Consider the following 26400-nt stretch of genomic DNA (forward strand, 5'->3'; position numbering starts at 1 on the left):
CCTATGCTAAGCCTTGCTTGTGACTGTAGGCTTTTTCAGGAAAGGGAGTGTGCTTTATACACACACTGCCTTGTCCTCTTTCACTCATTCAGTCTTTGCACAGTGCAGTGCCTTTAGTAGGAACTTGATAAATATTTACTAAATTGAATTATCAAAATGCTTTATTGATTTGTCAAAGCTAGGGATCATGAGTTTAACACTTTTTTTTATGTGCTTCAAGCTCTAATCATACTATGATATGTACTGACGTATACTTGATAAATATTTATTGAGTTAAATGAGATGTGTGTACTAAAGCTCAGTCTGTAGTTTATCCAACTTGTTTGAAGAATTAGAAAAAAATCCTTATCCAATTATAACAGTAAATCATGTGTAAAGTTGTCCGGGAGTGTTATAATGACACCTTTCTCCCCCTTTCTATCTAGGGGGCAGTAATGAATGAAATGGAAATAGAGCTCAGTGGAAGTGACAAATATGCTGCAAGATTTGGGGAATCTATCGTTAATCTTGGAGACATTGATAATGATGGCTTTGAAGGTAATTAAAAGTATCTATTTTGGTATTTGATTTCCACTTTTAAAATGGTACATAGAAGAGAATATGATTGGAGTTTTATGTTGTTTGCCTTTTTATAGAAAATGGAGCCAGAATAGTTTGCTAAGTTTGTTTTTTTGTTTGTTTTTAGTGCTACACCTGACTTCTCTCTTTAGTTGTCAGCTGTTGATTTTTACTGTTATTAATGAAGGATGATATTCAAAATACCGTATTTCACTGATTCTAAGGCACCATTCGTTATAAGTTGCATATTTTGTGTGCCCCTGTCTATTAAGCTGTGACCCACCATTTTTCTATTTTAAGCACTCTGATTTCAAAAATGTTAGAATGTGAAAAAAATGTGTGTCGTAGACTTGTTGGTCCATATTCTTTAGCTATCAGTATGGTAAAGACACTGACAAAACCCAACAGAGGCTGGCTGGCTGCCGAGTTGGGGCAGGATTCTGGAAGCCCCCTGCTGTGCCAAGATTCTTCCTTCTGCTGTTGAATTGTGGGATGATTAGAGGGATCCTAGGAGATAGTCTTGAGCAGTGGTGAGGGGGCAACTTGCAGACTCAGGGACAGTGGCTATTTATCAACTAATATGGAAAGATTTCAATAATGGAATAGATGGACCATCATAATTGTGCCTATTGCCCGGATGTCAGCCCTGCTGTTGAAGTACCTGTCTCTACCAGCCTTCCCTCTTAAAATTTGCTTTTTTCAATCTAGCACTGAATAAGTTTGCTAAAACTGATCATAAAATGTTGAATAGGTTTGAGAGAATGTGTGTAATTCCTACAGTTCAGCAAATATGTTTTCGATACTTATTTTTAGGGCTCAGAATTGTGTCTTCTTGATGTGGTCATTGACAATTGGTATGTGGTAATATTAGGTCAAAACCTATTTCGATACTGGAAATAAATGAAGAAAATACTGTAAATTCTCACTTTTTTAATTTCTTCTTATGCCTAAGTGCTTCACTCTACTTTAGATGTTTAAAATGTTACTCTACAAGAAGAGAGTTAGTGGATTATTGAACATATGCTTCCAACGAACCTTATTATATGTAAGATAGTATAATTTGGTACTATTTCTGGAATGTATTTTTACCATTTTAAAAGCAAAAGGAGATAAAAAGTATATGTAGATTTTTTTTATGGTTTTTATGATTACACATGACGTTTTACATTACACATCTATAAAATTTTATTTGATAGATGTTACATTTCACAAATAGTCAGAAATTGTGTGATATTTATTGAGCATTTATTTTGTGTCAAGTTTACCATGCTAGGTATAGAGCATGTGACATAATAAATGCTAATGCAGGAAATAGTGGCACTTTTTTATAGTTTTACAAACAAATGGTATATAAAATTATGACATAAAAAAATATTTCAGTGATGAATTTAAGGATTCTACGTAATGAATATCTATGGACAAAACCATATTTATACACCTTGATAGTTCATATATATTATGAGATAATATTCTTTACCTCTGTATTTTTTTTAAAAAATTTTATTAAAATATAGCTAACATACGGTATATTCATTTCAGGAGTACACCATAGTTATTCAATATTTATATACCTAAAGAGGTGATCACCATAATAAGTCTAGTAACCATCTGACATACCATGCTATCACAGTATTATTGACTATATTCCCTATGCTGTACATTACATTCCCGTGACTTGTTTTATACCTGGCAGTTTGAACCTCCTATTCCCCTTCACTTTTCCCCACCTTTTTAAATTTTTCAGTTACAGTTGACATTCAATATATTTTAATTTCAGATGTATAGCGTGGTGGTTAGACAATTATATAATTTAAGAAGTGATCCCCCTGACTGGTCTGGTACTCACCTGGCACTATACATAGTTATTAACGTATCATTGGCTATATTTCCTATCCTTTACATCCTCATGACTATTTTATAACTACCACTTTGTACTTCTTAATCCCTTCTCCTTTTTCACCCACCCCCCATCCTCCCTCCCCTCAATGTGCAATCACCAAAATGTTCTCTCTGTCTATGAGTTTGTTTCTCTTTGATTTATTTATGTTGATCTTTAGATTCCACATGTAGGCAAAAGGCCATTGCATCTGTCTTTATCTGACATACTTCACTCAGCAAAATACCCTCCAGGTCCATCCATGCCTCAGCAGATGGCAAGAACCCATTCTCTTCCATGGCCAAGCAATATTCCATTGTATATATGTACCACCTACTCTTTATTCATTCATCCATCAATGGACACCAGACTGCCTTCACATCTTGACCATTATAAACAATGCTGCAATGAACATATGGATGCACATGTCCCCTCAAAGTAGTGTTTTGGGTTTCCTCAGATTTATACCCAGAAGTGGGATTATTGGGTCCTTCTTTGTCTCTTGCTGTAGCCTTTATTTTAAAGTTTATTTTATCTTTGTATTGCTACCCCAGCTTTTTTTGTTTATTTCCATTTTCATGAAATATACCAGGGGTACCAAAAACATGTATACAAGTAGACACTTTGGTCAACGTTGCTCAACTAGTAATTCACCGTAATCAGAAGTGTCTGGATGCTGATGGTAACCACTTTGAGTACCTCTTGTATTTGCAGAAGTGAAACGTGACTTATATTCATATTTTGTTATTGGTATATATTGAGTATTACAATTTTAATAGATCTTCCTTTCTTAAAATGTGTATACATTTTTTTGGCACCCTCTGTATTTTTCCCTTATTTTCAGTCTGTGTGTCTTTTGATCTGAAGTGAGTCTCTTGTAGGCAGCATATGTAAGGGTCTTGTTTTCTTATCCATTCAGCCACCCTATCTTTTGATGGGAGCATTTAGTCAATTTACATTTAAAGGACTTTTTGACATATATGCAGTTATTGCCATTTTATTATTCATACTTTCGATCATTTTTTTTCTTTGTCTTCTTAACGAAGTCCTTTTAACATTTCTTATAATACTGTTTTAGTGGTGATGAATTCCTTTAGCATTTTCTTGTCTGGGAAGTTCTTTATCTGTCCTTCGATTCTATAGGATAGCTCTGATGGGTAGAGTAATCTTCATTGTAGATCCTTACTTTTCATCAGTTTAAATATTTTATGCAGGTCCCTTCTGGCCTGAAAAGTTCTTGTTGAGAAATCAGCTGACAGTCTTATGGGAGCTCCCTTTTAGGAGACTAACTGTTGTTCTCTTGCTGCTTTTAAAATTCTCTCTTTGTCTTTAACGTTTGGCATTTTATGATGTCTCTTGATGTGGGCCTCTTAGGGTTCATCTTGTTTGGGACTCTCTGTACTTCCTGGGCTTGTATGTCTATGTCCTTCACCAGGTTAGGGAATTTTTCTGTTATTATTTCTTCAAATAGATTTTTCAATTCCTTGCTCTCTCCTCCTTCTGGTACCCCTATGATGTGAATGTTGGTATGCTTGATTTTTGTCCCATAGACTTGTTAAACTATCCTCATTTGGGGCGGAGTGGGGGGGGGGGTTCTTTTTTTCTTTTTGCTGCTCTGCTTGAGTGTTTTCTGCTACCTTTCCTTCTGAATTGTTGATTTGATCCTATGCTTCATATAATCTGTTGATTCCCTCTAATGTATTCTTCATTTCAGTTATTGTATTCCTTATTTTTGGCCGATTCTTTTTTATGTTTTCTATCTCCATTTTTATGTTTCCTATTTCTTTGTTGAAGTTCTCCCTGAAATCACTGAGCATTATTATAACCAGTGTTTTCAACTCTGTTTGGTAGATTGCTTGTCTCCATTTTGTTTAGTTCTTTTCCTAGAGCTTTGTTCTATTATTTGGGACCTGTTTCTTGGTCTCTCCATTTTGGCTGCCTCCCTGTATTTGTTTATATGTATTACAAAGGGCTACTATGTCTCCTGGTCTTAGTAGAGTGACCATATGTGGTAGGTGTCCTGTTGGGCCCAGTGGCACAGTCTCCGTGGTCACCTGAGCTGGGTGCTCCAGCTGTATCTCATGTGTATTGTGTGTCTTCCTGTTGTAGTTGGGCCTTGGTTGTTGTTTGTATATCAATGGGAGGGATTGGTCCTCAGACTGATTGGTTGTGAAGACTGGCCATGACTATAGTGGAGGGGCTGTTGTGCAAAGGCTGATCCTATAGAGCAGGATTTGCTTTAACAGGGCTCTGGTGCCTGCCCAGTATGCCGTTTGGGTGTGTCCTCCTTAGAGGAGGCCGGGTGATACTCCAGCTTGACCCAGTTTGAAGCTGGCTGCCGAGCATACCAGTTCTGGAGCCTCCTGGGAGGGGTCCCTGCCACAGTCCAAGTTTAGCCACAGCCTGTGTCCTGCTGGGGCCACCTGACATGAGCCACAAAGCAATCCGCAGATGGCCACCACCCACATTGGGCTTGGGGGTACATCAGAAGCCAAGCCACAAACTGAGGCAGGCTGTCACTAGTGCTAGGTTTAGGGCTGCTCATCAAAAGGTATGGGACACATTGAAGCCAGATGCTGCTTGTTTGGGTTTTGTGAACCTTTGAGAGATTATTAAGAATTTCTAAAACATGAGCCAAGGCAGGCTGTTTGTATGGAAAAGCCACTGGAAGTGGCTTAAATGGGTCCACAAGTTGGGTGGGGCAAGGTCTCAGGGAATCACCAGGGTGAGGCAAACATACAGTTATAATTCTTTATTTTAAAAACAGATAATAATTTAGTAAAATACTTATTTTGTTTACTTATGATTCCTTTTATATCTTGTTTTAACTGACATATTCAAGAAAGATCACTTACTATTTTGAATGTACTAAAATAAATGTGTGTGTCTACATGAGAACATTTTTATGACATCAAAATGTCAGTGACAAACCTGAGTTATTATCAGACGGAGTTGTAAAAATGTCATGGACAGTAGGCAAATCCCCTTATTAAAGTCATTCTAGTGCTTGGGAAAACCCCTGGCAACTTGCCAGTGGTATAAAGGACAGCCAGAAAGTGTTCTGTCCATAGACTTAGGAAGAGGAATTCAGAGGAGACCTTCAAGGCACAATGTGGTATTTCAAAATGCCTATGAGAACCTGGGTTTCAGACAAGAATTTATGACTTACAGTCCTCAGCACTTAGCTCCTAAAGGTAATATCTTTATGTCTGGAAGATTTTTATTCAAATTATTGTTTTCAGTATTTCAGCATATTTTTGTGCTACTTATAATAGCATTTATAATTCCCAACATATTTACATTTAGTGGCTACATTAATGCTGATTCACTTCAATGCATGTTTATCATGCCATATATCTTTGTCTACTTGTCCAGTTTTAATTTCACTTTGTTTTTCCAATTTTATTGAGATATAATTGACAGAAAACATTGTATAAGTTTAAGGTACACAACATAATGATTTTATATATGTATACATTATGAAATACCACAGTAAGTTTAATATCCATCACCTCACATAATTACAATTGTTTTTCCTTGTGATGAGAATGTTTAAGATCTATCGAAACAACTTTCAAATATACAATATTGTTAACTATAGTCACCATACTGTAAATTACATATCCAGGACTTGTTTATCTTATAACTGGAAGTTTTTATCTTTTGACTGCATTCACCCAATTACCCTACTTTCCATGCCTCACCCACCATCTCTGGCAACTACCAATTTGATCTTTGTTTCTATGAGTTTGTTTTGTTTAGATGCTCTCTATATATGTGAGATGATACAGTATTTCTTTCTCTGTCTGACTTACTTCACTTAGCACAATGCTCTCAAGGTTCATCCATATTGTCAGGATTGTCTTCTTTTATATGGCTGACTAGCATTTCTACTTTGTGCATGAGTAGGCATTTTCTACATTTTAGATATTAGCAAGATGAAACAAAATGACAACCTACTGAATGGGAGAAGATATTTTCAAATGACATATCCAATAAGGGATTAATACCAAAATATATAAAGAACTCATAGGCTCAACATAAAAAAATTAAATTAAAAAATGGGCAGAGAACCTGAATAGACATTTCTCCAAAGAAGACATTACACATAGCCAATAGGCACATGAAAAGAAAAGACGCTGAACATCACTAATCATTATGGAAATGCAAATCACAATTGCAATCAGATATCACTTAACACCCATCAGAATAGCTATTATTAAAAAGTTAACATGTAACAAGTGTTGGCAAAGATGTGGAGAAATCGGAACCCTCATGCTCTTTTGGTGGGAATGAAAATTGGTGCAGCCACTATGGAAAACAGAATGGAGATTACTTATAAATTAAAAAATAGAACTGCCATATGACCCCAGGAATTCCACTTTTGGGCATTTACCCAAAGAAAATGAAAACACTAATACAAAAAGATATATACACCCTTATGTTCATTGCAGCATTATTTACAATTGCCAAGATATGGAAGTAATGTAGGTGTCTACTGATAGATGAATGGATAAAGAAGATATACACATACATAATGAAATATTATTCAGCCATAAAGAATGAAATCTTTCCACTTGCGACAACATGGATGGACCTAGAGAGCATTATGCTAAGTGAAATAAATCAGACAGAGAAAGACAAATACTTTATGATTTCACTTGCATGTGGAATTAAAAAACAATGAACAAACAAAACAAAAATGGAACAGACTCATAGATACAGAGACAAAATGAGGGTTGCCAAAGGCAGGGGTTAGGAGTAATGACTGAAAAAGATGAGGGGAATAAAAGGTACAAACTTTCAGTTTTAAATATGAGTACTAAGTCATGGGGGAATGTAATATACAGCATAGAGAATATACTCAATAATGTACTAAATTTGTGTGATTGGTAGATAACTTCTAGACTTATCATGGTGATCTCATTTATAAGGTATACAAATGTAGAATCACAACATTTGTATACCTGAAACTAATATGATATTGTATGTATTATACTTTAGAAAGTATGAGAAAGTTACAGAATAGCTAGGTATAGGTAATAGACAGACCTACTCAATCAATGTTATTGACAAATAAATAGATAGCATTTCAGATTTCACCCATAAAATGGATTTCTCAAGACCACTTATTTTTAGTTTAGGCTTTTCCCCCTGAGCCTTATTATCTGACATTTAGACTATGTGTTTGAATATGTATAAATATATTTTAAGCAGAACCATATTAAAGTTCTCCAATTGTAAATTATACACTGCATTATTATTTTATGTGTCCCTGAAATAAATATTGATATATTATCAATCATTAATTGAACACTTTTGGTACAGAACAGGAAAAGTTACTAGGAGAGGAAAATATTGTATATAACCTCTATTGACTTATTTTTTGAAGTATAATTGACATAGAACATTATTTTAGTTTCAGATGTAATTGATTATAGTCACCATGTTGTACAATACGTCCCCATGACTTACTTATTTTATAGTGAAAGTTTGTCCCTCTTGACCCCCATTAGGCATGTTGCCCAACCCCAAACCCCCTCCCTTCTAAAAACCACCATCCTTTTCTCTGTATCTATGTGTTTTATTTTGTTTGTTCATTTGTTTTGTTTTCTAGATTCCACATATAAGTGAAACCATACAGTTGTTTCCATATCTTGGCTATTGTAAATAATGCTGTAATGAACATAGGATATTAATTAATTAATTAATTCAAATGTATATATATATATATATATATATATATATATATATTTCAAATATGTATGTTTGTGTGTGTGTATATGTGTGTATATATATATGTGTGTGTGTGTGTGTGTGTATATGTATATATATATATATATATATATATATATATATATATATATATATTTGAATTAATGTTTTTATTTCCTTTGAATAAGTACCTAGTGGTGGAATTTCTGGAACATACGGTGGTTCTGTTTTTAATTTTTAGAGGCAGCTTCATACTGTTTTCATAGTGAGACTGCACCAATTTACATTCCCACCAATAATAGTACATGAGGTTCCCCCTTTCTCCATGTTCTAGACAACACTTATTTCTTGTCTTTTTGCTAATAGCCATTCTAACAGGTATAAGATGGCATCTCATTATGGTTTTGATTTACATTTCCTTAATGATTAGTGATGTTGAACATCTTTTTACGTGCCTGTTGGCCATCTGGGTATCCTTGGAAAAATGTCTATTCAGATCCTCTCCCTCTCCCTATTTTTAATTGGATTGTTGTTTCTCATTTTATTATTGAGTTTCATGAGTTCTTTATATTTTTTGAATATTAGCCCCTTTAGGTATGATTTGCAAATATTTTCTTCTATTCAGTAGGTTTCATCTGTCTCAAGGTATTTTGTTCTTTCCTTTGATTTCTTTGTTGACCCCCATTGGTTGTTCAGTAGCGTATTGTTTAATTTCCAGATATTTGTGATTTTTTCCAGTTTCTTTCTTGTAATTGATTTCTAGTTTAATACCATGGTGATCAGAAAATATGTTTGATGTGATTTCAGTCATCTTAAATTTATTATTAGGTTGATGCAAAAGTAATTGCAGTTTAAAAGGTTAAAAATAATTGCAAAACTGCAATTATTAGATTACTTTTGCACCAATCTAATATTTATTTTGTGACCTAACTTATGATCTGTGCTGGAGAATGTTCTATTTGCACTTGAGAAGAATGTATATTCTGCTGTTCTTGGATGGAATGTTTTATACACACACACACACACACACACACACACACAGGTTGCCAAAAAACGTATACACATTTTAAGAAAGGAAAACACTGTATTAAAATTCTAATACTCAATATATACCAATCACAAAAGATAAATACAAGTCATGTTTGACTTCTACAATTACAATAGATGCTTAAAGTGTTACAATCAGCATATTTTTAATACAGCTTTTTCCTTTCTTAAAACGTCTATACATTTTTTGGCACCCTCTGTGTATATATATACAAAGTCTATCTGACCTAATGTGTCATATAAAGCTGATGTTTCTTATTGATTTTCTGTCTGGATAATCTATCCATTGATGTGAGTGGGGTATTATAGTTTTCTATTATTATTGTATGCTGTCAATTTCTCCCTTTAGGTCTGTTAATATTTGCTTTATATATTTAGGTGCTCCTATGTTGGGTGCATAAATGTTTACAAATGTTATATCCTCTTGTTGAATTGATCCTCTTATCATTATGCAATTTCCTCCCTTGTGTTTTATTACAGTCTTTGTTTTAAAGTCTATTTTGATTGATAATATAAATATTCCAACTGTCTTTTGGTTTCTGTTTACATGGAACATCATTTTCCATCCCTTCACTTTGTCTTTGCGTGCCCTTACATCTGAAGTGGGTCTCTTATAGGCAGTATACAGGTGGGTCTCATTTTTTTAATCCATTGAGCCATTTTATCTTTTGATTGAAGAGGGTAGTCTATATGCATTTTAAACAATTATTGATAGGTATGTACTTATTGCCATTTTGCTAATTGTTTTCTCATTGTTTTATAGTTCCTCTCTGTTCCTTTCTTCTTTTCTTAATTTCTTCCTTTGTGGTTTGATGACTTTCTTTAGTATTATGTTTAGAATTTTCTCATTATCCATTGTGTATCTATTATAGGTTTTTGCTTCTACATTTTTACTCCACTCGCCCATGTTTCATGTTTTTGTTGGCTTTATATTTTGGGGGGTATTGACAATTAGTATTTTTTTTATTTTGTGTATTCTTTATTATTGTAGTTATAGTTATTTTTACTACTTTTGTCTTTTAACCTTCATATTAGCTTTTAAGTGATTATTCCACTACCTTTACTATAGATTTACTATTAGTGCTGAGAGCTATACTTTCATATATTTTCTTGTTACTAATTAGTTCCCTTTCTTTTTGGCTTAAAGAAGTCTCTTATCATTTCTTGTAAGGGCAGTTTAGTTGATGGTGCATTCCTTTAGCTATTGCTTGTCTGGAAAACTCTTTCTTAAGCTCTCCTTCAATTCTGAATGATAACCTTGCTGGCTAGAGTATTTTTGGTTGGAAGTTTCTTGTCCCTTTCAGCACTTTAAATATATCATGCCAGTCCCTTCTGGCCTGCAAGTTTCTGCTGAAAAATCTGCTGATACCCTATGAGGTTTTTTTTTCTTGTGTATAACAAGTTGTTTTTTATTTTTCTGCTTTAGGAGTGTTTTTTTATCTTTCCTTTTTGAAATTTTAATTGCAATATGTCCTTGAATAACTATATTTTATTCAATGCCATTTCATTATTACACTGACAAGAAAAAAATCAATTCCAGCGAGGGCTATTGCCTATGAGGATTTTGCATGTTCTCCCCATGTTTGTGTGGGTTTTCTCTGGCTCCTCTGTTTTCCTCCCACATCCCAAAGATATGCACATTATGTTAATTGATGTTTCTAAATTGTCCCAGTATGAGTGACTGTGGATGTGTTTGTAAGTTCCAGCCTCCTGTAACCCTGGACTGGAATAAGTGGGTTGGAAAATAATTATTTGTTTTTATTAATCTTTATTAAATGTATGTATAGCTCACATTTATTTCAGTGTTTAATATTAGCAGTGTTTTGGGTTTTTATTTAGAAGTTTGGTGATATTTTTGTGACCAGAAATATGCTATATGCTCTTGTTTATATCAATTAGCCTATGGTAAAAATGGTTTCGTTATACATAGTTTTACTTAAAGTTGCCATTTCCAAGAACCTATTGATGACATTAAGTGAAAATTTACTTACTGTATAATATATCTTTGCGTGCATCTCTTTGGTTTCAACTTATTTGGAAATCTCTGAACTTCCCAGATCTGGATGTTTTTTTCCTTCTCCAGATTAGGGAAGTTTCCAGCCACATTTTTTCAAATAAGTTTTCTGCCCCTTTCTCTCTCTTTTCTCCTTCAGGGACCCCTATCATGCTAATGTTATTCTGCTTGATGTTGTCCCATAGGTCCCTTAAATTATCTTCGTTTTTAAAAATTCTATTTTCTTTATGCTGGTCTGTTTGAATGAGTCAGACTAACCTGTCTTCTAGCTCACTGGTCCTATCTTCTAGTTCATTGAGTGTGCTGTTAAACCTCTCTAGTGTATTTTTCAGTTAAGTTATTGTGGTTTATGGTTGGTACGATATTATATTTTCTGTGTCTTTGTTAAAGTTCTCACTGTGCTCATTTATTCTTCTCCCAATTTCATTTATTCTTCTCCCATTTTTATCAGGTAAATTACTTATATCCATTTCATTAAGGTTTTTTCCTGAGGTTTTATCTTATTCCTTTGTTTGGAATGTATTTAGGTTTCTTCATTTTTCCTGACACTCTGTGTTTGTTTCTATGTATTAGATTTAAAAACTACCTCTCCCTGTCTTGAAGGAGTACCCTTCTGTAGATAAATCTTGTGATTCAACCTTGCCCTATTTCTTAGGGTGTTGTTGTTGTTGTTGTTTTGAATCTTTGTGATCATCAAAGCAGCCTGATTTATTCTTGTTTGGCCCCAGTTTTGGGGCGTATTCCAAGGTTTGTCAATGTACTGAAGGGAGGGATCTCAGTCAGCACCTAGTTTCAGGCTGAATGGAAGTCAAACCTTTAGGCCACAGCGTTTAAAGTATGCCAATGTATGCAGTCCTGTGGGACCACAATCGTAAACCCTGCTGGCCTCCACAGCAGGCCATCTGGAAGAGTTCCCTGGGTTACAGTTGCAAAAATTTGGGCTCCAGACAAGTGTATAAGCTCTTTTCTGGGAGGTATTGGCAAGCTGTAACAGGTCCTGGGGAGAGCAAAAAGATGGTGTCCCCTGACATAAATTCCCTGAATACCTCCATAGCCTCTACATATGTGAGAAACCTGAGGCCTGCCCCTCAAGCTGAAGCTCCAGGACAAGTAAATAGGCCTTTTTTTTACAGGAAGACTGGGGTTGTGTTTCAGTTTGCTCTTTGTGAATTGTCCTGGGTGTGGTAGCCTTCCAAGAACTATCTCTCTGATTGTTACAGTCCTGTAGGACCCAGGAATGCAAGCCCCCCAGTCACCACAGCCAGGTGATCAACGAGAGTCCCCTGTGTGGAATGCGTGTACCCATGAGCTTTAGCAAGGTAGCTCGAGAATGCAGGGGTGGGGCTTGTCCACCAGCTTTAGCAGGACATTGGTAGCCTAGGAACTACACACACCTGCAAGCTTTAACAGGGTATCAGGTGAGTGCAGGGGTGAGGTGTGCCTGCTAGCTTTAGCAGGGTTGTGGGAGAGTGCAGAAACTGTGAGCACCTGCCTGCACTAGCAAGGTAGAGGGAGAGTGCAAAAATGATGCTTGCCAAAACCTTCTTCTAGGGAAGAGTCCCAACAGGTCCCTGCCCCTCCAGCAGACTCTTTAAGATTAGCAAATGAATCTTATTCCACAATAGTCTAAGCACTTGCAAACTGGGATTCGTAGCCAGTGAGTTTGTGTGCAAGCCTTTTAAGAGTGGTATCTCAGTTCCCTACAGCCCTTTAGGTTGCCTAGACATAAGCCTTGTTTTTAAAAGCTATATATTTGGGGGGCTTGTCTCTCAGTGCAGGTCGCAAGGGTTGGGGTTCCTGCTGTGGGGCACAAACTCCTCATTTCTCAGGGAGAAGCCGCTGCTTTATGAGACTCCTCCCAATGGTGAGTCGCTGTGCTAGGGGTAGGGTTTTCATTAAGACTGTGTCTCTGCCTCTCCTACCTGTCTCGATGTGGCGCTTTTATCCTTTGTTGTGGAAAAGCTGTTCAGCTAGTGTTCAGGTCTTTTTCAAAGGGAATTGTTCCATACGTAACTGTAGATTTAGTATGTCTGTGAGCGGAGGTAAGTTCAGGATCTTCTTTTGCCACCATCTTGGACTCCTGCTCCTTTTATAACTTTTGTTGATGATGTCAGCATGGAGATAGGGACCCAGACCCCAGGGTTTAAATCCCATGTGTAGAGCCTGCCGCATAGTGCCTGCATTGTAAACCTTATATACAAGTTAGCTGGTGTTAAGATTATTATGATTATACTAATGATAATTATGATTTATATTAACAAAATGAAATAAAATGTTCAGATGAAAAGTAAAAACAGTCGTCAAATATCTCAGTGTTTGTTCTGCATGTTGTGTCCCAAATTCAGTTGCACAGGCACAGAAAAACATTTTATTATTTTATATAAATATATTATATATTATATATATTTCAAATGTATTTTCCTCATTTCTATAATGACAGCTAGAGCTTTAGTGTGTTAAAAAGTGGATCAAAGTGTAATCCTAGGAAGGAAGAATTTGGACCTATATGTATGAGTAAGATAGCCAAAGACTGAATATACCCAAATGTCTTCTTCTTGCAGTCAAATTGATTTGGACCTTTATTTCAGCTAAAAAAGGCTTATCTGAATTATTTCAAGATATTTGCCTCACTATAGCTCTCTAGTGCTAAGAACTGATACCACAAGAATTTTAGTGTATCAACAACTTTATACCCAGACTTACCTTTTCATATAGTATCATTAAGAATCAAGATTTAGAATTCTGGTTACTACGGAGTAGCCACAATGGTTGAAATATGTACCCATCCCTGATTGATAAAACTGCTAACTGGTCCTGTCTTCAGTGGTACAGCAGGATAGTTCTCCTCCCATTCCTTCTCCTTACCCTCCTCTTCCTCTCCTCTCCTCTTTTTCTTCCTGATCTCCCCTGTTATGTTCCTAAATGTATTTAATGTGCACACATATGGCTCCCACTATTCCAAACTAATTCCCAGTCTTCATGTGTGCTATGCTGCCTCTTGCTCCCCAGCTGCTGCACCGGTTGTTTCCTCTGTCTAAATTACTTTTTTCTTTTTCTTCACCTGGCTATGACTTATCAATACTTTAACCTGAGTTGACCATCATCTATGAGAAATCTTCCCTAATTTCCACCACCTTCTTGCATGCTGTGTTATGATTCGTTTTTAATTTGCTGTTCTTCCCCGCTGGACTATCAGTTCCTTTTTGTGTTACTTTCCTGTATTGTCAGCTCCTGGCAAATGCTTGGAATACTGTAAGTGCTCAATAGTTGTCCACTGACTGACTAAATCAATGGGTATATTTGCATATGAAAATTTGAAATAATTTGCGCTAGTCAAAGGAGGGTAGCCTCAGAGTGTCTAAACAAAAGAAGTATATTTTTAGATGAAAATAGAAAAGCTTTTGCACTTTTAAAACTGAATGGTATTTGGCATGAAGTTATAGATCAAAGATGTTTTTATTTGCATTGAAATAACAGTCAAAAATTACCACTGTAGTTGTTTAAAAAGTTTTAGATCTAATAAACTGTGATAAGAAATGAATATCATGAAGTCAAACTTTCTGTGTTTTAGGTTTCTATTAACATAATAAGAAAACATTGCATATAAATAAAAATATGAATATACTCAAATAAATAGACATAATACTTAGTAAAATAATGAAATGCTCTTACAACGGTAGAATATGATTTTTCTTTTATGTGCTATATATTTATAGCATGTAAGCCATCGTGTCATTCATAGTTTCTGTTTTCTCTTTATGTGAGTTGATCAAATTTTGTTTCTCCTTGTATCATAATCTTATATGAATCTCAATAAAGTAATGGTGATGCAGTCATTATTTTACAGAACAGATCCATTTTCTGAAATCTAGTGTGTGTGTGTGTGTGTGTAGACAGATACCTTTAACAAATACCTTAATCGCTTTCATTGGTCCAGGAGTTAATTTAGAAGCCATTTTGCAAATAAAGTAAAGCCTAGAGCTCAAAATAAAGATTCTTTTGTTACACTCTTCATAGATGGAAATAATTTATTATTTGCTAGGCACTGCTCTGAGTACTTTACATGAATAATATCCTTCTATGCTGAGAGAGTGAGTTTTCTTATGATCCTGTGTTATAGGTAGGGAACAGATGAGACACAGAGAGGTTAAGGATTGGGCCCAGCAAGGCACAGCAGGGCACAGCAGCAGTGCTGGGGTCAGGCCCCAGAGGTCTGGCTGTAGAGCCCATGCCCTTACCCATAGACTGCCTCTCAGACCCATTCACTCTGCTTCTTCCATGCACACACTATTCTGTACAACCCTGTATATTGTGATGATGTTAGGATTTTGTAATTTTTTCTTCTGTCTCATGAGAAAAAAGTGTTATTTTTTTAAATAAGTTTTCTTATGTGATATCAATTAAGGAGCATGAAACTTAGTTTTCAGAGTTGAATTCTTTGTATCAATAATTTATTTTTCCATCATCTAAATTCTTGAATAGATGTTGCTATTGGAGCTCCACAAGAAGATGACTTGCAAGGCGCTATTTATATTTACAATGGCCGAGCAGAGGGGATCTCATCAGCCTTCTCACAGGTAAGAGACAATTCTATTTTCAAAAGACACATTAGCTTGTTTCTTTGTTGCTTTCAGTTTTATATCCCACATATGAGTGAAGCCATATTGTTGTTGACTTTTTCTGTTTGACTTATTTTGCTTAGCATAATAATCTCAAGATCCATCCATGTTGTTGCAAATGGCAGTATTTCATCTTTTCTTGGGGAAGGGGAGTGATAGAACAGGGAAAAGGGGATCAAATATATGGTGATGGAAGGAGAGCTGACTCTGGGTGGTGAACACAATGCAATATATAGATTATGTGTTATAGAAATATACACTTAAAACCTATATAATTTTACTAATTTATGTTACCCCAATAAATTGAATAAATAAGTAAATAAAATTTTAAAGCATTGGCAATAAAAGCTTCCTTAAAACTTCCTGTGTTAATGAGAACTTATTTTTCTTAATTTGCTCTTTCAAATACTTAATATTCTATTTCACCATTTTCTTACAGTAACATTAGATGGTCTCATTTTTAAGGACATTAGTAAGTCTTTGGAACCATCTTTTTTTTTTCATATGTAACAATTCAGGTTCACTTCCATTCTAGTTTGTCTTTAACCTATTAAAGATTTCTCTCTGCATTTCATTAACTTTATGTTGAGGTAATTTCCATACTATTCCAAGTAAGTACATTTGGATTTGATTAAGTGTGTCATGTCTTGTGGCTAAAGTCCCATATTTCGCGGAGATCACACGCAAAGAGAAAACACTCATATGATACTCTGTGTTCCTTTCTGTGCAAAACAGTAAGACGATAGCACTTGAATACATTTCTCTGATCTAACTCTGACTTCACTTTTATATTTTGAAAAATCAGACCATTTTACTGCATAGAAAAACCTACCTACATATGCAGAAAAGAAAAGCTTTTACAAAGATATTCTTATGGCAACATTAGCTAACACTATTATTTCTGATTAGGCAAAAATAGGCAAGTGGCTTTCTATATTTAACATGAAAGATACATATTTGTCTAGTAAAAAATACTGATTTTCTTAGTGTGGATAGTAGCCAGATACTTATAAATCACTATGTAGACATGAAATTAGACACACAGAATAGGAAGCACATCACTTGAGTTGTCCTTGGCAAATGCTAGGAAGCAGTCTGGCTAAATAGGGGACTTCCATTACAAGCCTGGGTTGTAGGCTCCTAAGTGATTCGTGATGTCTTATTTTCCAAATTACTTATTTGATAATTCACGTTGGTCAGGGAAATGAAAAGACTGGGGAGAGGGAGTCAGAACTGTTTTGGAAGATCTATATTACATACTTTCCTTTGGCTCCCAAAGTAAAGAAAGGAATTTTTTTTTGGGTCCCAAAATAGATGTCAACTGCAAAAACTTTTGTTTCTGAAAGCTAGAAACTTTTGTTTCTCTTAGACATAAGTATTTGGCTTAACTAAAATGCACTTTATTCATAAGTGGTATGCCAGGGCATGGAAAGGCTCATTATTCAACTGAATAATTGCTTCTCTGGGATATTAGGTGTTCCAAAACACTTCTCACGCAACTTACGTATTTTTCAGAGAATTGAAGGACTTCAAATCAGCAAGTCATTAAGTATGTTTGGACAGTCTATATCTGGGCAAATTGATGCAGATAATAATGGATATGTAGGTGAGTATAAAATTTACCTCATGTTATAAACTGGAATAAGCTCTATTGTGGATGCTGCTTTATTGAGAAGTACATAAAGCTGGTATGGAAGAGTTCTAATTTACTGATAATTTCTTTCCTCCATTTTTATAGCTCTGTTGAATTCAAGGATGGGTCTGAAATAATCAAGTAATTTCTTAGGTTTACGCTGTTAGTTATTTAGCATTTTATTCCTTGTTCTTAAAACAAACAAACAAAAAAAACAAAACAACAAAAAAAAAAAACGAAAAACAGCCATGAAAGTAAATCAAACATATGAAAAGAAAGAAGCCTTTTTTTTTTCTTCTTTTTTTTTTGGTAATTTAAAAGTAGATTTCTGGGTGAACATTTCTAATCCATAAATTAAATTTGTTTTAGTAAGCCTATCTTCATATCATAAAGTTTGTTTACATTATAAAGGAGTGAATATCATTGTAGATTGAGACAAATGTGGAATGAATCTTAAAATGTAAGCATATCTTTTCTAACTAATTTTCTGTAAATAATGTTTTTGATATAGTCAAAAGGTGATATGTAGTTAAGTATTTGCAACTGAAAAGTAATTCTCTTTCACTAATAATGATCATCAATCTGTGTTTTTTTATCCTCCAGATATAGCAGTTGGTGCTTTTCGGTCAAATTCTGTTGTGTTGCTAAGGTAGGGTTTATGCATCTCACTGATTAATGACAATTGGGTTTAATTATAAATAATGAGAGGCAATTTTTTAAATCAGCAGTGGTGGTGACCTCATAAGGTTCTTTCTAGTATTCTGAAATTTAATTATTGAACTTTAGGATACTTTTCCTACCTTACATAAGGATAATTAAACAAATAATCAGACACAGTCATTATTTTTAGACATTTAAATGAAAATTCCTCTTGATTCATGCATGGGAATGTAATTGAGTTTATGTGCACGTACTAGAAATAAAGCAGTTTCATGAAATTACTTGGTCAATGGAAACTGGCAGAACAAATGCAGTTCTTAAGGAAAAATAATTCTGTAATTAATATTGCTAATTGTATTTCCTTCTTAGGACAAGACCTGTTGTGATTGTTGAAGCTTCTTTAAACCACCCTGAGTCAGTAAACAGAACAAATTTTGACTGTATTGAAAATGGGATGCCTGCTGTGTGCATGGATCTCACACTCTGTTTCTCATACAAGGGCAAAGAGGTTCCAGGATATATCGGTAAGGGCGCCATTACAGAATGAAGGCCTGGTAGAATGTGTACATCATTCATTATGCTCAAGATACTCTTTTGAGCCCTCCCTGTGTTTCGGCCTGGAAAGGTCTGCTTTAGGGCCAGAGAGAGCATACCTTTCTTCCCCGTTTCCGGATTTGCTCATTATTCTAACTGATGAGTGGGCCAAAGTTAGAGGCTATAGTTGTTTAGAAGTTATGACAAGAAGCAAATCAAGAGTATCACTTGCTATATTATTGAAAGTGAACTAACTGCACTTAATCTGTAAGATCTCTTTAGAATAGAAGGAATGTCAAAACAGCCACAGCTTCTCCTCTATTTCACTGGGCTCCTTAAAGCCTAGAGTTGGCTCAAGCAGGAAAGCCTAGGAGAAAGAAGATTCTTTTCTTCATATTTTATACTGTTTTAGTAATTGAAGAAGCTCATCTGCAGTCTAGACCCTGATTCTAATTTTCATAAATAATACATATCTGTTAAGGGCTTATTATGACTTTCAGCTCCTGAGAGCTCAGGCCTATTTCCCTATATGTGCGCAACTCTCAGTTACCTGCTCTGGAGAAAGTAGCATTGATATGGCCCATCCAAAATTGTGGTTAAGCCCAAATCACAAATATGTGACTTAATAAGTATTAATAATTTTACTAGCAAGTTAATGTTTCTAATTATGCTGTATTTAAGCAAATATTGGAATAACCACTAATGAAACTAGCCTATGGTAGGGGAGAAGCATATCTGGGTTTGTTATTTGGACACCAGTAATTCACAAAGTTCGTGAGCCCCGCAAGACCTATCAAGAATTGATTGTATTCATGACCCTGCAGGCTGTCATCATCTAAACATCAGGAAGGTTAACAAATACTGAATGAAACTATGGATATGTAAGAGGTCCCAGTCTGAAATAGCCTCTAATGAGAAGTATAGAATGAGCCTGGCATCTCTACTTTCAATCATAGTCATTTTTTTATAGTGCTCTGCAAAAGTCCTCACTAGAGATGCAGTGATAGGATGGTGGCCAAAACCTTCATCTGGTTCTTGATTGAAGAAGTGGCTGTTTGAGGATGTGATCCTAGTAACACAGACAAACTGATGGATTATCTGAAAGATGCATATTTAAATAGGACTATTTCCCTTTATGTAAAAATCAGTGTTTATTGTACCACCAATTCTAACGTAACCAGGTATTTTAGATTGATTAAAAACAAATATGTGAAATACATAAATAACCACAACCTTGTTACAAAAGCATGCTTTATAGTTGTCGTAAAATGACTCCTTGGGAGAAATAATTCACATGGTAAGCATGTTTAATAAAACCAGGACATTTTGCTTCTTACTGTGAGTGGGTTTTATTTGCCCTTGTTTTCATTTACTTTTTGTCTAAACTCAGGGTGATGAATTTGCAGATGGCTATTTCAATTGCAGCGCCATCTCTGAGACATTGAATTTCAGTTATTGTAATTTTGAATCCAATTGATTTGGAGTTTATTATTTATTTTGAATCCAACTGATTTGGACTTTATTATTTATTATCCAAATAAAAGGAAGGTTGAAAGATTTATTTGAAATTTGTAGGAGTGATGTGGTTTTATGCTTACAATAAGTAGATAAAATCCTTCCAGGAGAGTAAGTTACTCCTAAAATGTAAATGGACACTTCAGGAATTACATAAATTCTTTAAAATATTGCTTAATGATTTATTACTCCTATTTAAGTGATATCTCAGCAGACTATTAGATGCAGCTTATTTTGAAAAAATTCCTTTTAGGTTCAATAAATATATCTTTCTTGGTAAGCTCTGGCTTGGAATTTTTTTGGTGGCTTGTAAATTTTCCTTATTGTTTTTGCTTATTGAAAATCTTTAGCAGATGATTATTTACTGTGTCAGATTTGAAATAAGTTCTTACCAAACTACCGAAATATTTATTAAGAGAATGTCTATCTATATTTATTTTTGCGTGAATCAACACTTGATATTCAAACCAGAAACCAGTAAACACATAGAGACTAGTGAGGGCCTAGGGCTAGAAAAGAAGATGTCTTTGTGTACACCGTTTATACAGGTTTGACTTTTGAATTATGTATTCGTGTTACATGAAAAAAAAAGAAAAAAGAAAAATAACCCCTCAAATCGGAAACAAATAGAAATAAAAGAACTTAACCACATATGAAATTAATTATGTAACCACACAAGATAGAAATAGTATCCCAAGTGACACGTGAGCACAGTGCTCTATGTGTTCCTTTGTGGGATGTTCTACAGGCAAAAGGGACTCCAAAGGAACCTGAAACTTGACTCAGGACTGTTACTATTGGTAACAATTATGGAATTAGAGTTTTGAAACACTTATATATAGGATGATTAAGAAAATAACTAAAGATGTTAATATTAAAAATAGAAAACTGGAGAAAAGCTTATGAACTTTTTTATTTATAAAAATAACTTTATGTTTTTATAATGTTCCCTCTTCCACATTTCAGGTTAGTTTTAAAACACTATATAATGAAGGTAGTTTAATATGTTCTCAGTATTCTCTATAACATTAACTACTATCACTTCAAAAATAATGCTTTTAGATAATTATATTAATTGCAATTCTCTACATTTTTGCAGTTTTGTTTTATAACATGAGTCTGGATGTGAACAGAAAGGCAGAGACTCCATCAAGATTTTATTTTTCTTCTAATGGAACTTCTGATGTGATTACAGGAAACATGAAAGTATCACGCAAAGTAGCTAACTGTAGAACATATCGAGCATTTATGCGGGTAATGTAAACTAGTTTTTGTAAATGAATATGTAAACTTCAATATTATCAGTACAGTAAAAATGTTTGGGTATTGGTATCTTTTGATAAAATATAGTTAAAAGTAAGGGCTGTCCCCTCCTGAACTTGCTAACCTACTGTTCCAGAGACAAAATGCTGGACAGCCTATGATCTGAATAATTCAAAGTCTACTTTTTGCACCTTCTTTATTCCACATGTATTACATCTTACTGCATCACTCTTCTTAGAGATTTGCATTTTCCTATCTCTGTTTATATACTTGCCTAGGAATGTACATATTGAAGAGCTCTGCTGAGACTTAGATCTATTCCCCTCGGCAGGGTTTTGTTTGTTTGTTTTATGTGGGCAGCAGGGGGTGGGCGGGAGACGGGAGGTGGGGCAGTTGGTTTGTTTTTCATGTGACTGTAATGAAGCAGAATCCAACATGAGTGCCTTTGGATTATGTCTTTGTCTCCATGCCAGCATTGTCAGTGATGTCAATGGGAACTTGTACAGTTGTACTGTGGCAGGCATCATCTGTGGGCCAGGACGACGGCTCTCAGGGTGGTTTGGGATATGTCCTGCCAACTCACAGCTGATTTCTTGTTTCTTTTATTAAAACACTCATTCCCAAACTGGTCATCACGTTCCTAGCATTGGTCACATTGTATTATACGAAGCAGCCTTTTTCATTAGGGAATTGTGTACTTCATCAGAAAAATCTATTGTTACTAAAAACCCAATCTATTCCCTGGGAGCCCTTTCTGGGGTTTCAAATAGTAGCCTCAGTTTAGAACTTAATTTTCCCTTAGACACTTATTCCAAGCAAATGCAAACAAGCATCAGGACTCCAATACACTATTAAATGCTAAGAGCACTAATCCCTACGCTATTTCCTCATTTCCCTTAACAGTTTTTATTGTTGTACTGGAATAAAGCTATTAGATAGTTGAGAGCCAAAAGTATAGAATGGTATTAATGAACCATTGTTTATATGATAGAGATTAAAGAGGTTCTTTTTTTTTAATCCTACATAGTTGTGATTTTACTTAGATTAGTCAATTTTAGAGACTAACATTGACACAATTTTAAAGGCGATAAAAGTGACATTTAGACATTCACAAAGAAACATTGTGTTGAATTTGTATAAATGGCAGTAAATTGATCTGATTTGTTTAGGCCTATGTTTCTTGGCATTGTTTCTATGAGAAAGCATTCATCAAAATTGTACATTTTCTTCAGAACAAATTTGTAGTGGAAATGACAGTTTAGCAGAGGTTTTTGTGTTTGTTGCTTATATGTAATACTTGTGTTACCATGGTATCGACGGCAGCAGGTTATAGCCATTGACTTTGGGCCTTATTGTCAATGTCAAACAAAAACACTTAGCTCTGGGATTGGTGCACAGTGGGGATTTTTTTTAAATGTGATTGTTTATTCCAATGTTTTATTCCCCTTCCTTGCTTTTGTTTGGGACATTTTAAAACTCACATATAGAAAGGCAAAAGGCTATTACAACCCTCTCACTGACAATAACCTCAAGGAGGATGTAAGAACTCCAGAAGCAGCTGCCCCAAACTTGGGTTCGATCAAGGAGCTCTAGCTGTTATTTAGGAAAGTGTAGGAATATAATGAGTGCATTTTCCAACCCACATCAGCATGGTACCTGAGGCATTCATAAGCATTGACAATGCTATGCTTCTACAGTCTGAGAGAATAGAACAGCAACCTGAATTCTGCTATCTTCCTAATAGAGGAAAAGAAGACGGGCAGTGAGCAGGATGCCTAGATTGCCCCTTCGTTCTGTAAAACATGTCCAGTATCGGGAGTGTTAATATACGTATGCATTCTCCCTTGGCACCCCTAATCATGAAATTAGGTGATGCTTGTTAATTGTATACTCAGGCCCACACACACGAAAAATAAAAACAAATTCTTCAGTTGAAGGACTTCCGATTCGTACTCCAGTGCAGTCCTCTCAGATGACTCCTTGCCTGCTAGTTAGGCACACGGTCTTTGCATAGTTGTTTCCATTGGCTATCAGTTGAGCTCCACTTATCCATCTGCTCAATCAATTCAGTAGACATTTATTGAGTTACCTACATGTGTCAGGTTGTGTTTGAGACACTTGTGTAGGTCAGTGACTAAAACATACAACGATTACTACCTTCATTGAGCTTTTAGTCTAGTGGGGTAAGACAAACAATAACATGACAAAGTATAAATTTTATAGTATTTTAGAAGAAGATACGGGTGATAGAAAAAGGAAAAAAGAGGGCAGAGTTCAAAAACTTAGAAGTTCTGTGGAAGGGGTGAAGAGTACAACTTTAGGGTGGTCAGAGTAGACCTCATTCAGAAGGTGACGTTTGAGCAAAGACTTGAGGAAGTGAGGAAGTTACTGTGCAGAGGTTGAGGACGGTGGTTCTCAACTTCAGCACGTAACAGCAGCACCTGGAAGGCTTGTTACAACTCAGATTTCTGGGCCCCGGTTGGAGGTCCTGATTTAGTAGGTCCTCAGTGAGGCCTGAGGATTTGCATTTCTGTAGAATTCCCAGGTGATGCTGATGTGGCTGGCTTGGGAACCATACTTTGAGAACCCCTGGTCTAGGAGAACAACATTACAGAAAGAAGAGCTAGGTAAAAATATCTCAAGATAAGAATATGCCTGGTTGTTTTAGAGAACAATGGCAGTGGGGCAAAGATGGCTAGAAAAGTGAGACAGGGAAGCAGTAGTGGAAAAAGAGATGGTATGGGACCTGTGACTTTGTCTGAATGAAATGAGGATCTATCACAGAGTTTTGAGCAAAGAAGTGACATGATCTGACCTAATGATAAAAAAGAATACTCTAACTGCTGTGTTGAGACGAGACAGTAAAGGACCAAAGGTTGACACAGGGAGAAGAGGATACAACAAAAACCCAGGTCAGACATGGTGGCTCTATTGAAATTGGTGGCAATGGATATGGTGAGAAGGAGTTAAAGAAAGATCCTATATGTTTTGCTGACAGATGGGATGTCTGGCTTATGGGAAAGCAGCTCTGAGGTGACTCCAAGGTCTTTAGCCCAAGCAACTAGAAGAATGTAGTTTCCATCAATCGAGGTAATATGCAAGAGAAACACTTTTGGGTGGAAAATGCTGGAGTTCAGTTGTGGACATGCTGAGCTGGAAAGACCTGTTTTTCTTTTAATTGTAAATACCAATCAAACACTTGTATATACTCATCTGGAGTTGGGGAAAAGCACAGAACTAGAAATATAGCTTAAGGCATTTTTGGAATACAGATGGTTTTTAAAGCCTTATGAGATGGCTGAGATCACCACAGAAGAGGGTGAAGGTTTGCACTCTGGGGCTCTGTAACATGAAGAGGTTGGAGAGAAAAGGCTTACAAAGGAGATGAGAAGGATCAATCAGTAAGGCAGGAAAGCAAGAGCTTGTGGCATCTGGAAGTGAAGTGAATAAAGCAGAGCAAAGAGGAGGGCATGCCAAATTTTTAATGCTTCCTCTTGGTCGGGTAAGATGAGGGCTAAGAACTGACCATTGAGTTTAGCAATGTGGAGGCTATTGGTGATCGTGGCAACAACATTTTAGAGGAGGGTAGGGAAAAAGGAAGAGGAATTGGAGACAGAGAGTATAGGTTATTCTTTTGCAAAGTTTGCTCCAACTGGACCAAAGAAATGGGGTTGGGAGTCAGTAGCTGACATGAAAAGTGGAATGAAAGGTTCTTTTTTAAGATAGGAGAAATAGCATGATTTTATGAGGAATGTGGTCCAATAAAGTGAAACATTTATCATATACTGTACTTTGCTGTGTATAATGTGCACCCATGTTTTTGACCCAAACTTTCAGGAAAAAATAATTTTCGTTTTAATTTTTTAATTCAAACTTTTATTTGTTTACATTTAGGTACTTGTTTTGTTTTGTATTATAAAAGAATTTTAGCATTTAGTTTTTAACAGTGGTACAAGAAATTTTATGTTGAAAATTATTACAAAACACAAGAACAGATATAAGGTACTAGAAATTTTATGCACTGGTAACAAATTTACAACATTTACGCATCATAGAGAGCCAAGAACTCTTCATTGTTGAAAATTCGTTGTAAGTTCAGCAAAACTGATTATCATATTCCAGGGTATTATTTTGCATGTGGATATCATTGATTTCTAGAGTTATACTTTTTACTCATAAGCATAAGTAAAAGCATTAAAATCATATAGATATGGAATTAGTACTACACATGTATAACTGGACCAACAACTGATAGCAGTTTTGGGAAATATTGAAGCAGCAATAGTAGTGAGATATCCCTTAAGGTTTTTATAGATGATATTTCTTGGTAGAACTTGGAGTCTCTGCATGAAAATATTCACTGATGTTTGAGAAGAGAAAAAAGGGTACTGCATTGGAATAACAAATAAGGTAACAGGATTCCCTGCCTGTCTACAACATTTCCAATAAAAGCTAGAAATATCTAGCTTAGTCATCAGATGAGGGATGATTATTGGTCCTGAGATCCAATGAGTTCAGTGGCCTTAGCATGTTGTATAACAATCATGAATTCAATCTGTCTATTTAGTAAATTAGTTCATTCTTTTCTTTCCTTTGGTTTCTCTCATTTCTGGATCTTGGATTTCTGAATTAAAGGAATTTATTTTGTTCTATAGGTCTTTAGGTGACTTCTAAAATCCATCGTTTTCAGTAATAACTTCAAGAAAATGAATGGTATATTTGATAGTAAATATATATATGTTTTTATTTTCTCTATTCTGTTTGCTCATATAAGGACATAGTTTTGTGAAGTGTCATTTGCTCCAAAGCAGTTATATTTTAATCATAGCACACTATGGACCAACCCACATATGCATACTAGTATATTTTTGCTAAAAATCTAAGTGCAAGCAAGCTATATAACTATACTGATATTATGATATTCTAGAAGTGAATTGATTATTGCAAAGAATTGATAATTCTTCAT

At 35.3% G+C, this 26400-nt stretch overlaps 1 protein-coding gene across 4 annotated transcripts in view; it reads left to right on the plus strand.

Moving 5' to 3' along the window:
* Positions 1-26400, plus strand: part of ITGA4 (integrin subunit alpha 4) — a 142895-nt gene that overhangs the window by 84713 nt on the left and 31782 nt on the right. For all 4 annotated transcript variants that reach the window (XM_074338800.1, XM_019752831.2, XM_019752833.2 and 1 more), the window contains 6 exons: positions 426-537; positions 15693-15787; positions 17345-17435; positions 18066-18111; positions 18492-18646; positions 21271-21425. In XM_074338800.1, coding sequence (XP_074194901.1) covers positions 426-537; positions 15693-15787; positions 17345-17435; positions 18066-18111; positions 18492-18646; positions 21271-21425 — 654 coding nt within the window. The remainder of the gene's footprint in view (positions 1-425; positions 538-15692; positions 15788-17344; positions 17436-18065; positions 18112-18491; positions 18647-21270; positions 21426-26400) is intronic.

The sequence above is a fragment of the Rhinolophus sinicus genome, linkage group LG01, assembly GCF_036562045.2.
Source record: "Rhinolophus sinicus isolate RSC01 linkage group LG01, ASM3656204v1, whole genome shotgun sequence".
NCBI lineage: Eukaryota > Metazoa > Chordata > Mammalia > Chiroptera > Rhinolophidae > Rhinolophus > Rhinolophus sinicus.